Source organism: Myotis brandtii, unplaced genomic scaffold (assembly GCF_000412655.1).
Source record: "Myotis brandtii unplaced genomic scaffold, ASM41265v1 scaffold2038, whole genome shotgun sequence".
NCBI lineage: Eukaryota > Metazoa > Chordata > Mammalia > Chiroptera > Vespertilionidae > Myotis > Myotis brandtii.
In genome coordinates, this window is record NW_005357594.1 from 73,419 (window position 1) to 86,960 (window position 13,542).

General features: G+C 41.6%; 2 protein-coding genes across 2 annotated transcripts in view; one reads left to right on the forward strand and one right to left on the reverse strand.

Moving 5' to 3' along the window:
- Positions 1–4,455: 4,455 nt before the first annotated feature.
- LOC102242549 (olfactory receptor 1D2) lies at positions 4,456–5,397 on the forward strand. The gene has a single exon (XM_005865299.1). It carries the CDS (start codon positions 4,456–4,458, stop codon positions 5,395–5,397), a length of 942 nt encoding a protein of 313 aa, XP_005865361.1.
- A 7,887-nt stretch (positions 5,398–13,284) lies between these two features.
- The window catches only part of LOC102242861 (olfactory receptor 3A2-like), a 917-nt gene continuing 659 nt past the window's right edge, over positions 13,285–13,542 (reverse strand). The window contains exon 2 of the mRNA XM_005865300.2: positions 13,285–13,542. Coding sequence (XP_005865362.2) covers positions 13,285–13,542 — 258 coding nt within the window.

Sequence of the window (13,542 nt, forward strand, 5' to 3'; positions counted from 1 at the left end):
ATTTTTAAGCAAAATGTGGAGGGGATCAATCACTAAAATACATAAAGACCAAAATAAGACAAAGGCTGAAGTGGTATCTCAGGGCAAGAGTTGATGTCACCAGGAGGAAATGCTTGAGTCAGATAAGGGGTCTTACCAGACCGATAATGGGAAAGCAGAGAGGAGAAAGTACATGTGGTGACAGGAACAGCCAGTCAGTAGAACAGAGGTGAAGCATTTTGTGACCTTGTGGAAAGTGCTGGAGTAAAGGGTGTATGACCAGGGGAGCAGGAGATCCACTGGGGATGGGGCATCCTGAGGCCTTGACCACCAGGCCACAAACCTGGGCTGCTCTGGAGGAGATGGGAGCTCAGCTGCTGTAGGGAAGAGAGGTGGTCAGATCTGTAACCTAGAAAGCAAACCTTGCGCAGCAAGGAGCGTGCTCGGCCAGGACCGCATACTTTGCGTGAATTTGCTCCTTTCCTGCTCACGGTGACATGGAGTAGATCCTACCAGTATCGCAGAAGCATAATTGGTATTTTTTCTATTTTACTAGGTAAAATTGTTGTTTTGTTTTAAAATATATTTTTATTGATTTGAGAGAGGAAGGAAGAGGGAGAGAGAGATAGAAACATCAATGATGAGAGAGAATCATTGACTGCCTGCTGCATGCCCCCTTCCCCCCTACCTCTGGGGATCAAGCCCCACAACCTGGGCATATGTCCTTGACTGGAATCGAACCCAGGACCTTCCAGTCTGCAGGCTGACGTTTTATCCACTGAGCCAAACCTGCTAGGGCAGGAATTGTTTTTAATATAACAATGATCATGAACACACATATGAGTGGAATACATACTGACTTAGACTGGCTTCACTGTGTGCCCTTAATCATATGGAGTGTGCACTTTCCTTGTATCTCTAATGGAGGGAGTTTACGTTGCTTTTGTGTGTGTGTATGTGTGTGTGTGTGTGTGTGTGTGTGTGTGTGTGTTTTAACAAGACCCTGATAAACATCTTATACATACACACATCTATGTTTCTGTCTTATTATAGTTTAAGATAAATCCCAAAACTGCGTTTGCTTTCTCTCTGCGATGTTGTTACAGTAATAAGTTTAGTGAGTATAAGATAGTATAATCAAATTTCATTTCTTTATTAGAGTGAATTTTAAACTTTACTTAGAAGTGAAACTTAACTTGTGTGTGTGTGTATGTGAGACCCTGATAAGTAACTTGTAACGCTCTGCATGTTAACTCGTGACAAATAACTTGTAACTCCTGACCAACAACTCCCAGCATGTTAACTCCTGATAAGTAACTTGTAACCCCCTGCGTGTGCATCCTGATAAGCCCAGAAGGCCACCGGAGCACACTGACATGAGACCCTGAAGAAGCCTGTTATAGTAATAAGTTTAGTTAGCATAAAGTAGACTCCATTTTGTATTAGCATAAGTTAGCATAAGTAGACCCCATTTTATTCTTAGACCAAACCTTGTAAACAACTCCAAAAATAAGGTGTGAGTGTGATTAATAAGCTTTGAACATGGTCACAACTTTCCCGCCTGAGTGTATACCTAGATAACAGGGCGGCACCCGTGTATGGCACCCGATAGGAGACACTGAAGACGCCCAGCTTCAAGGATTTAAGGAGGGCAAATCTGCTGCGGTTCAGACGCTTGTCTGCCCTCCACAGACAGGACGCTCTCCTCCCCCCTGGAAACTGCCAAACTGCCATTCTTGCTCTGCCTGAGCCCAAACTGCTAGAGGCCTCTCTTCGAGTCAAGAGACCGAGCTCCTTGCTGCAGCGTATTTTGACGACCTCCGTGTGTCTCCTCTGTCAGCGAGTGTCTCCGGGTGGCCTGCCAAGGACTGAAACCCATCAGCTCTCTGGTAAATAAACCTGTGTGATTTATTGCATTGTTTATCTCCTGTGTGTCTCTCTCTCTTCTTAGTTTTTGGTTAAGCTCAGCCATATTAATTAATAGTAAGTACCCTTTGACGTTTGTATTGGTATATCCAAATGAAACGCTCTGGGTCACCTGTGCATACGTTCCTATAGATAATTGGAACAGATGTGCTTTAAAGGGCTTGACAAGACTAGCTGTTCTGTCCTTCAAGTCTCAACTGAAAAGACACCAAAATATATCCAGTGGTTATCTATCTATGAATTTAAGATCAGCTGTATTTCCTTTTTTAAATTAAAAGTTTTTATTACATATGCCTTGTTTTCAAAAGAAAGAGGAACAAGTTATTTTATCATTTTTTATTTCAGCTTTATTGAGGTATAATTGGCATATAAAATTATAAGATATTTAAACTGTCGTCACAATAAGTCATTTTAATCTCTAGTACATTTGAAATCTGTTTGGTAAGATACAAAAGTTAAACTGTTTCCCAAAATAATTAGACAGTTTGTCTGAAAGCCATTCAGCATATAATGCAACCTTTACCTGTTATCATAACAATCCACTAACTTCCACATGTAGTTGGCTCTGTTGCTGGTGTTTCTGCCCAGTTCTATGAAACTGTTCGCTCCAGCACCAGGGCCACACTGTTGTAGAGTCCTCAACATTTGGCAGAGAAAGTGTCTCCTTGTTAGTCTTTCTCATTTTCCTACTTTACTTTCACGCTTACTTTTCGATGAAATTTAGATTATCGTTTGTTTCTTAACAAGCCTCTGAGAACATCAACTTCGCATAGGTTAATAGTTGAACATGCACCTTTGCAATGTTTCATCCTTCTATTTGGAATCTCGGAATGTCTATCCACTTATTAAAACTTCACTTTATGCTTCTCTGGTGACTTTGAAGATCCTGCCTGATTCTTGTTAACATTGTAATGCGTAGATTTGTTTGGTCATGGTGTGGATGGGATTGCTTCACATTGTATTTTGACCTTATTATTCCTGATTATTGTTTACATGTAATAAGAACAGCCAATATTTATTAAGTGCTCACTGCATGCAACCCTTTGTGTTAACCCTTTATTAATTATTTTAGTCACACTTGACCCATTTTTTTCAAGTGAATAAATGCAGTCTTAAAGAGCTCAGGTAACTTGTCTAAGATATCACAACTAGTCAATGGCAGCACTCACACTTGAATTCTGGAGTTCCAATTGCATGCTCTTTTGTTTCTTTAACTACTTATTTATTTAGTTTTTAGTTTTTTAATTACAGTTTATATTCAATATTATTCTGTATTAGTTTTAATGTGCAGCATAGTGGCTAGAAAATTATGTACTTTACAGAGTGGTCCCCCCAATGTTTCAAGTACCTATCTGGCCCCATACATAGGGAGGTTGGTTGTGGGAGCATCTTGACCACCAGGGGGCAGCTCCTGCATTGAGCGTCTGCCCCCGGTGGTTAGTGAGCATCATAGCGACTGGTTGTTTGGTCCTAACGGTTGCTTAGGCATATATATTTGACTATATTCCCTATGCTGTAATCTATATTTCTGTAAGTGCTTATTTGTACTTCTTTTTTTAAAGATTTTTTGATTGACTTTCAGAGACAGGAAGGGAGAGTGTAAGAGAGAAACATTGATTGGCTGCCTCCTACACACCCCTTCCCAGGGATCAAGCCTGGAATGAGCCCTGATCAGCAATTGAACTGGCCACCTTTCAGTGCATGGGAGGATTCCCAGCCTGAGCCACACCTGCCAGGGCTAATTTGTACTTCATAATCCCTTCACCTTTTCTTGATCACCACACTATATAACTTACTGTGAGCACCAATCTATTCATTGTGGGAATGGCCACGTTACTGGAATCCCTTTTCATTTCACACAAGAGGCCCAGTGCACGAAATTCATGCACAGGTAGGGTCCCTAGGCCTGGCTGGCAATCAGGGCCAATCGGGGCCTTCCAGCTGCCAGTCGGGGCCTCCCTTCCCTGGCTACCACTGTCAGGGCCAATCAGGGCCTTCCTTCATTCCCCGCCGCCCCCTGGTGGTCAGTGCACATCATAATGAGCGATCAGTCTCCCGATCTAACTCCCGTGGGTACAATTTGAATATTAGGCTTTTATATGTTATATATAGACGGCATTTCAGTTGATTATCTTACGTTTACCAGATATATCATTCTATTAGCAAATAAGGATAATTTTTTCTTTTCCCATCCAATATTTTTAATGTTTTCCTTTTGTCCAATTGCATAATATCCATTGCCCATAATATTCATTTAAAAATCGATATACTACCATACTTTAACATACAAATCTTTAAGCACTTCAAGAGTATTATAAGATGATAGGATTTTAAACAAGATAAGGCATTGTTTCTATACTGAGTATGCCGGAATGATTAAGTTGCAGAAAGCTTTCTCTGTTATTATTTTTCTGCTTATGTTTTAAAAATTTAGTCTAAGACATTTTTAATGCTAAAAACATAGATGATTTTGCTGATCTGAATGTCCTTAATCAATTGAGTACACTTAGTAAATGCTTGTTGGTGCTACTGTTGCAGACAATTGGGGAAATGCATGGAGGCAACCAGAGTGGGATCTCAGATTTCATACTCCTGGGGATGTCAGAGCGCCCTGAAGACCAGCAGGTCCTGTTTTGGATGTTCCTGTCCATGTACCTGGTCACTGTGGTAGGAAATGGGCTCATCATCCTAGCCATTGGTTCTGATGCGCACCTGCACACTCCCATGTACTTATTCTTGGCCAACCTCTCCTTCACCGACCTCTTCTTTGTCACTAACACAGTCCCCAAGATCCTGGTGAACCTTCAGTCCCAGAACAAAGCCATTTCCTACACAGGATGTCTGACACAACTCCACTTCCTGGTCTCCTTGGTGACCCTGGATAACTTCATCCTGGCGACAATGGCATATGACCGCTACATGGCCATCTGCCATCCCCTTCACTATGTCACAGCCATGAGCCCTAGGCTCTGTATTTTGCTCCTCTCTTTCTGTTGGGTGACCTCTTTTCTTTATGGTTTCTTCCTCACCCTCCTCATGAGCAGGGTGACCTTCTGTGGATCTCGAAAGATCCACTACATCTTCTGTGAGATGTATGTCCTGCTGAGGCTCGCGTGTTCCAACACCCAAGTCATTCACACAGGGCAGATGGTCTTGGGCTGCTTCTTCTTCTTCACCTCCTTAGGGATCATAATTATGTCTTATGTCTGGATTGTCAGAGCCATCCTCCGAATACCATCAGCCTCTAGCAAGTACAAAGCCTTCTCCACATGTGCCTCCCATCTAGCTGTGGTCACCCTCTTCTATGGGACACTTTGTATGATATATCTAAAGCCCCTGAACACCTACTCTATAAAGGACTCAGTGGCCACAGTGATGTATGCTGTGGTCACCCCCATGATGAACCCTTTCATCTACAGCCTGAGGAACAAGGACATGCATGCAGCTCTACGAAGACTCCTCCTAGTCAAAGCCTACTGGATGTTGACATAAGGATAATTTTGAACAAGACATTATAGTGAAGACTTGGAATATCTTCTACCATGTGCAGGGCATTATCCTATGTGGGTTACAGGAGTGATTAGGACATAATTTCAGCTCAGAATGATCTCATATATCTGTGATGAAAAAAAAAAAGACACGTATGTGTAACCCAAAGTACCCCAGACCTCACCAGCATTGGCAATAAGTAAAGTCTCACCAACATTAATATTAGAAGTTTGCAGGATCAAATCCTTCAATTTCCCTGACCAGAGGACCACAATCTCATCTGCATATAACTGGATATATCCAGTTATAGCCTAGGGAGATCACTTGTGCCTCTAACACCCATTTACTCATGCTCCTGAGCTCTGACTGGCCTTCTCTAAGGCGCCCACTGCTTGTAAGCCATTTGGAGGAGACACCTTGCACTACCCTCATTGTAAGTGTTCTGGGCGAGGCTGCCCAGCTCCTGACACTCTATTGGGCAAAGCTCCCAGTACTTCAATCTGACCCAGAGTCTCTCTGGACAAAGACCTTCCAATTCAGGCAAAGGGCAGAAAAGTTCTCTCCTTTGTTCTGGGTTGATTTTTGTCTCTTGGGCCTTAAACAATACTGACTGTGCCTTTCTCCTTCTTATAGTTTCCTGTCGAAGACCCTATCCCTGGGCAGCCCATCCTAGTTTCTATTACTGTGGCTCCTCACTCCACTGCCCTTGCAAGCACTCCATTCTTCACTCAAAACAAAACTCTCAAGAATATCAACACACATTCCTGAACAGGAGTGGTGGTGAGTGTAAGGACAGAAAAAAAGGCCTTTCTTTTTCTTTGCTGTAGCTTTCCACAATTTTTGAGAAGCACCTGGTAATTAAACCTTACGATTATTAGCTCCTCTGATTCAAATTGCCCCTCTGTTCAAACTGCAGGGCAAGGTAAGCTATTCTCAAGGCTACATTCCTGCATACCCCTCCTTCCTGCTGCTTTTACAACTCGGGGATAATTCCCACCAAGGAGTCTCTAGTTAGGAGAAAGTTCCCTTCCTTCTTCCCCTTCAAACAAACCTCTTTGAACTCTTCATAACTTTTACTCTAGGCATCTTCCTAGGACATTTGCCAAGACTGTCTCCTGAAAAACAAACAAACTCAACTTTAACCCCAAATACTCCTCCCTTCCTTATCACCTAGCATCAGGAGCCATTACCCTTTAAAAGGGGAAGCTGCTTTTTGTTTCTTGCCTTGTATTAATTATTAGTACTTAGCCCTTTCCCTTTGTGAAATGTAAAATAAACTTCATCCCTTCTTTTAGCTGTGAATTCTTTCACAGCCTGTGTCACTGGCAAAAACCCTAACAGTGAGTGGAGTAGGCAGGGAGAAGGTAAATGGGAGACCCAATTTCTACTTAGGTTCAATCTGCTCTGTAATATGCAATGGCTAGAAAGGGGATAGTAACTGACAAGAGGATGAGTCATTGGGTGGTGGCATTTGGAAGAGAGAGCAATTCTTTACAAATGAGTCAGGGGAGCCAGCACTGACCTAGACTTTGAGACAGTTGAATTGATCAGAGGTTCATATCATTCCATTGATAATGACTAAATGCCTATTAAGGGCCTCTAATTGGGTTACAAATATGAATTATATCACTATGGACGGGAAGAAGATCACTTTAATGCAAGGTTATGGTCTGGGCAGGAGGGTTGGGGGCATAACGTAGGAAAGCCAAGCCTGCCTTGTCAGTGATGGAGGATTCAGGGAAGACTTCCTAATGGTGGTGAAAGCTAAGCTAAGATTAATGAATGCTGATGAGTCACCCAGGAAAAGTGGCCAGGGGGAAATAAGATCACTCCCAGAGGGGAGGAGGCATGATGTAGAGGGGATATTCCCATTAGCCATGAACAGATTTCCCCATTCCTAGGATGTTTGTGGAAGTCACCTCACCATTCTAAGCATCCTTTTCTTCTCTGTAAACTTTGAACAATAGCATTGTGTAAATTGGGAGGGGGGTAGCTTTGAGGATCAAATGAGATCATGTACAAGAGCAGAGGGCATGACCCATAGTCAGTGTAGTTGTTATTAAGCAGAACAACTGGACAAAAAGGCAATGGGGTATAAACACCTTGATGCATACAAGGACTGTCCCAGCTGAGTGTAACTGATGACCAAGCCACAGCAAGCCCTGTGGCTGAGGAGGACATCGTGGGGGGACAGGCCGCCAGTGCCTTGTTGAAGAGCTTGGAATATATCGTGTAGGCTAGGAGATACCATTGAATGTTTACTGTTTTTAACTTTTATTGTTTTTATTAAACCAACAATATGGATTACTGTAGAAATATTCAAGTAAAAATAAGCCAAAAACAATTAGCTGTATTTAAATTTTAAACTTTGATCTTGGCTAAATATATATTTTTTCAGAATGAATTCAAATTGTTTTAAAACTTGTTTTTTTGGTGTTTTTTTTCATTTACACAATAATATCTACATTGGTAAATACTCAGCTATATTACTATAATGCCTATGCAGTATTTCAGTGTGCAATTCAATTAATATATCAGAATTCATTTAATACGCTTCCCAATATTCAATAGTTAGTTGCCTACAGTTTTTTTTCCCATTGTTTGCAACAGTGTGGAAATAAATGCCTTTGTTTTGTTAGCTTACATGATTGTTTCCTTCGGCAAAATTGGTGAAGTGGACTTGCTGGACCAAAAGTTTTTATTATTCAGAGCTTTGATACATTTTTCAAAAACAACTTCTACAAATCCAGCCCTACACTTTCACCAGGAGAGAGACACAAGCCGTAGTTTTTGTTTTGTTTGGGTTTATTTGCCTGTTGAGGTTCAGAAAGGAGAGAAAGCTACAGGAACTCTTAAGTGCAATAGATAAAAGCAAAAGTAACATTATTCATTTTTAGCAACATAGTGCTCGTTAACATTCTACTACAAATAGGGGTATTTTTTCTCTCTTTCAGATCATCAGGAAATTAGCTGCCTGGAAGTCAATTCAAGTTCCAAACGACACTCAGAAATGGGAGCAGTCCTTTGTGAGCTGGCTCCCTGCTATTACAGGCTAACTGCTCTTCTCTTTCTCTCACTCTCCGGCTGCTCTCATTTAATTGAGAACATCCAGAATTTTTTCCTTGTGACTAATATAAAGAATCTTATTAACTCATTGAAGTCACATGTCCACATATAATCGTCATCACTCTGGTCTGGCCAGTTCGATGTGCCGATACCTCCACTCTGGGGCCCCTGAACCACACACCCCAGAACCACCTGGATGTGGAAATTGGCAGCTGTTAGAAAAGGGAAAATGGAAGTCGTGTCCACCACAGGTCACTGTCAAATAAAATATTGACTTCTGGTTTCCACTGTGACATATAAGAGCTTGGAAGTCCTTACTCTCATCTTTACAATAAGAAAAAAGATGAACAAACCAAAAACAGAAACTCTTTAGATCCATCAGATCATTGAAGTCACATGACTATGAAATTAACCTTTGCTGCTGCAAACCACTGAGATTTAGGGCTTCGTTAGCACAATACAACCTAGCCTATCTTCCTGATAAGGTGGAAAACATCTTTACCACACAAAGTGAGACACAAGATCAAAGAGCATGATAAGAAAAAACAGATTTGATCACATAAAAATGTAACACATCTATTTGGCAAAACGCAGATCACATTAGAACAAATGGCAAGCTAGAGAAACCATTTGCAAGTGTCATGGCAAAAAACTGATATCCATAACAATTGAAATTTTCTAACAAAAAAAATCCAATGAAAAAGAGTACAAAAGCTCTCAAACTGCAATTCCAAGAGAAGAAATTTGCTTACAAATATTTGAAAAGTGTGCCTCAGTTGTGTGAAGCATCTCTCTCACTCTCTCTGTCTCTCTGTCTCTCTCTTTTTCTATCCCCTCTCTCTACATGTCCTCAGGTGACGATTTAAAAACGTTTTTAAGTATATATAGCCATTTCTCAACCTTCTGATCATAAGAATTAAAGATATTTATTTATAGCAACCATTAACGGTACTATCATAACCTAGTGGATGTACAAACTAGTGCAAACGTTTTGGTAAGTAAGAGGAAAATATATAAGTGTGTTCAAAGTTTATATTTGCATTTTAAAATATCTCTCAAAGTGTCTCATAGGAATTAATCCTAGGTAAATAATTATAGAAATTTGGAAAGATCTCTTTGTAAAGATAGTCATCACAGCATTATTTGTTATTACAAAATAATTGGAAACCCACATTATATCAATAGAAGTTGGACTAAGTGAATAAGGTTTATGCATACAATGCTGTATTGTGCTACCATTAAAACAGAAAAAGGATGAGTTTAGTCTTTGTCATGAAAAAGGTTATATTCCATAATGTGTGGGGAAAATAAAAAGCAGATCACAGAACAGTGATGGTTCTCAGGATGTGGAATATGCATGCCATATATGTGCAAAATCTCTGGAGGAATAAACATAAAGTTCTTGAACGAGTTAACTCTGAATGATGGCCTTTGTGGTACAGTGACACTTGGATCCAAATGTCAAAAGACACTTGTCTTTTTACTTCCTACTTGACCAAATAATATAGTCTGAATGTTTCCACTATCAGATATAACATTTCTAAATACTTGTTAACTAAAGATATTTACAATTGGGGGGTGCAAAGAGTGAAATGCAGAAGAAATATACATGTTAACGAACCTCTTTGGTCTTGGAGGAGAGGTAGAACATAGGAAACAATTTCCAAGGAAAGCACCCTTAAGAGTTTGAGATGAATGTTCAGGGGGAAGCATGCCAAGGCCTTGGAGTAAGAGATTACCCTCCGGGCTAACAGATGAGATGAGTTGGGGCCGTGCTAAATGCTCAGAGGCTAATAAAGTGGTAAAAATGGTAGTGGTAATGCTCCCGAAATATTTTCTGGGTTCCGCCCTAGGAAACAGTTCATCCAGAATAGTGTAACCAAAGGTAGTTAAATGTGAAGAACCATGGGGAGATGATCTGGTCCGGGTCCTTATGGAAAAGGTAGAAACAAGCCCGCCCACAGAAAGGAAGTCTCCAAGGTCACAGAGCAGCGGTTACAGCCCATATGCCTGGTTTTCCTTCATGAGAATTTTGCCCTGTGAGAGAAGCTCATTCTCTCCAACCCCACAGTGTCTGCAGAACCAAGAGTGTCAGGAAAGCAACACACTTCACCTCTGCTCATTAGACTGTATTGGCAGGCGCTGCCCGCAAAGGCAGGAGGCTGGTGACTTTGATGGCCCAGGGGGGCTGTGGAGGATAAAACCTCACCAAACACATCTTCCCTCCCTCTCCCCATCCGTCAGCCCCCCTCTGACCTTCTAAGATTGTCAGCTAGCCAGAGGAAGCATCGGAGGACTTCCCAGACAACTTTGCATCATTATTCCTTTGGCAAAATTTAAACATTTTTTTCCTTCTGAGAAGGGAAAAACAATAACATCAAAGGTGTTATTTATTACATGGCCACAGCTAAAGGGAAGTCATTCCACAGTATGAATTTTGTCCTTATCTCCAACCCCTGCTCATTCTGCATTTTCTCCACGTCCGTCTTTGACCTCAACATTCCTTAGTCATCTCGCTTGATGCTCCTAATTCTCTCATCCTTTCTTATCTCCCATTTTCTCATGTCCTTTCCCTACTTTCTATCCTTCTTTCTGGGTTCAGCTCCAGGAAACAGTTCATCGCTTTTGCTCACCCTCCTTTTGTCCCATCCCTCCTTCTATCCTCACATCTCATCTTCATGCCCAATCCTGTCCCATTGACCACTGCCATAGACCAATTCCAGCATGTCATAATTTTAAGAGTTTCATCAAAAGGTTGATGAGACTTGGGGACTCAACAGGGTTGAGTCACACATGTAGTCACCTGTTGGGAATGGCTAAAGGCATTTCCCCAAACCTGAATAGGAAACTGATTGTGGCTGCCAGACAGTTAAAGGGCATCTTAATCTACATGTTATTGCCTCCTACTGGCCAAACACCTGAACAGCCGTAGGCTATTCCCATTCTGACAATGGACTCTGTACCCTTTGAAACCTTACCCTTTGAAGTGTATTATCTCCACCTTGCCTTAGGACAAATTGTGTTAATAAAAGCAAGGGTCCAAGACAAGGAGGGACTCTTCAGTTCCTTTAGCTGAAGGTCCTCTGACCCCCAATGCCTTTCAAAATTATATCTCGTCTCTGGACTCTTTATTAGTCTCTGGATTCCTATGTCATCTACACGCAGCCCCTTTTCCAGATTCCTGAACCCTTCTTGATGCTGGGACATGAACCCTGGCATAAATGGACGCCCGAAGTGGGGCTTTCTGAACCCTAGAGCGACAACAATAGACCACTCTCATGTCTTTTTCCCCATCCCATTTCAGCTCATCCTTCCAGTTCCTTGGCTCCAAGAAGAGATCACAGAGCAGACGAGCTCCAGGTGTAGCCATGGGCAGTTTTAGGAGTGATACAGCTGAGGGACATCACAGCAGAACTGCCAGGACAGGGAAATAGCCTTCCGATGGAGGCTGGAGAAGAGACACAAATCAGGAATGGATGAGCTGAAGCTGGATGAACACCAAGAAGTGGAAATTCTCTGGGCTGGAGCTGCACTTTTGTACTAATCCTGAAATTAAATTCAGAAAGAAGCATCACGCCCAGGGACTACATCATGGATATTTTCTGAGCTAGGAGTTTTGGGAGAGAAAAGTAAGACTGGAGGAGAAGGTTATGGTGGACATTCTACATTGAAAAGTCTCGGGATATGGGTGGAGCATAAGCGCTTACTCTTTCAAAGGCTTTGCCATATATGTGGGGAAGATGACTCAATAAGAGAAAAATATGGCAGAGGATGGAGATGAAGCATACCTTTTTTGACCTGAAGATATATCATTTATGCATTAATGTAGCTTTTATTTAATAGGCTATTTCCCTCTCTAGACTCTACCTGTCCCCTAGATATCGTACGGGGTTTTTATGTTATTAAAGAAAAGGAACTGATTTTCTTGGAGGGGAAAGGCGAACAGAATATAATATTCCTTGGCACTAGTTTAAAACAGCTTTCTGTACCCTGATCGAGAAGGAATCTCACATTTCCCACGAAAAGAAAACTTCAGAGTTCTATTCTTGGCAATTAGGGCTGTGATTAAGCAAATAATCCTTCCTTGCTGCCCAGAACTACCTGGCTTCCAAGGTGTCAACTCTACATGGAAAGTGAGCATAGCCAAAAACAAGGTAGCAACTTGCCAGGGCATATCATAACCTCATGTCCCCTTATCTACCTGTCTTTCTCTATAGCACAAATCACGACGTGATCTATCATATATGATGCTTATTTATTTCATTTCTTTGCTTTCCCTTCATTATAATGTGAACTGCAAGATTTTTAAAAAACAGAAAAAAGAAAAGAATGTGAGTTGCATGCGTGTAGAGCAGTGGTTCTCAACCTTCCTAAGGCCTCGACCCTTTAATAGAGTTCCTCATGTTGTGGTGACCCCGAATTTCATTGTTACAAATTGAACATAATTAAAGCATAGTGATTAATCACAAAAACAATATGTAATTATATATGTGTTTTCCGATGGTCTTAGGCAACCCCTGTGAAAGGGTCGTTCGACCCCCAAAGGGGTCGCGACCCACAGGTTGAGAACCGCTGGTGTAGAGACTTTTGTCTATTTTGTTCATCTGTGCCCTACAGGAGCATTTCTATCACAGAAGCAATTCAATAAATATTATGGTATGAATAAATTATGTAGGATTTCTTTGCAGGACAAACACAACACACAAAAATTTCCAACATGAAGACCTGTAAACGAATCATTCATAATCATTTCCCCAGGTTCCTGACTTTATGGGAAATTTTTCTGAACCCAAAGAGGCAGAAAAGGAGAGACCCTATCACCCCTCAGGTCAACAACCGCCTCCCCACAAATACCCGCCACAGGGCACCCTGAACATCAGGGTTTCTAAGGCTGTAGATAAGTGGGTTCAGCATGGGGTTGATAACTGTGTTGAAAATCCCAACCCCTTTATCCTTATCTGAAGCCTCCTCTGTACCCAGACGCATGTAGTTGAAGATACCAGTTCCATAGAAGAGGCAAACCACAGTGAGATGGGAGCCACAGGTGAAGAAGGCCTTCTTCCTGCCCTCCACTGAGCGGAT

Coding starts and splice junctions, on each gene's coding strand:
- LOC102242549 (XM_005865299.1), top strand. CDS start 4,456: ATGCATGGAGGCAACCAGAGTGGGATCTCAGATTTCATACTCCTGGGG.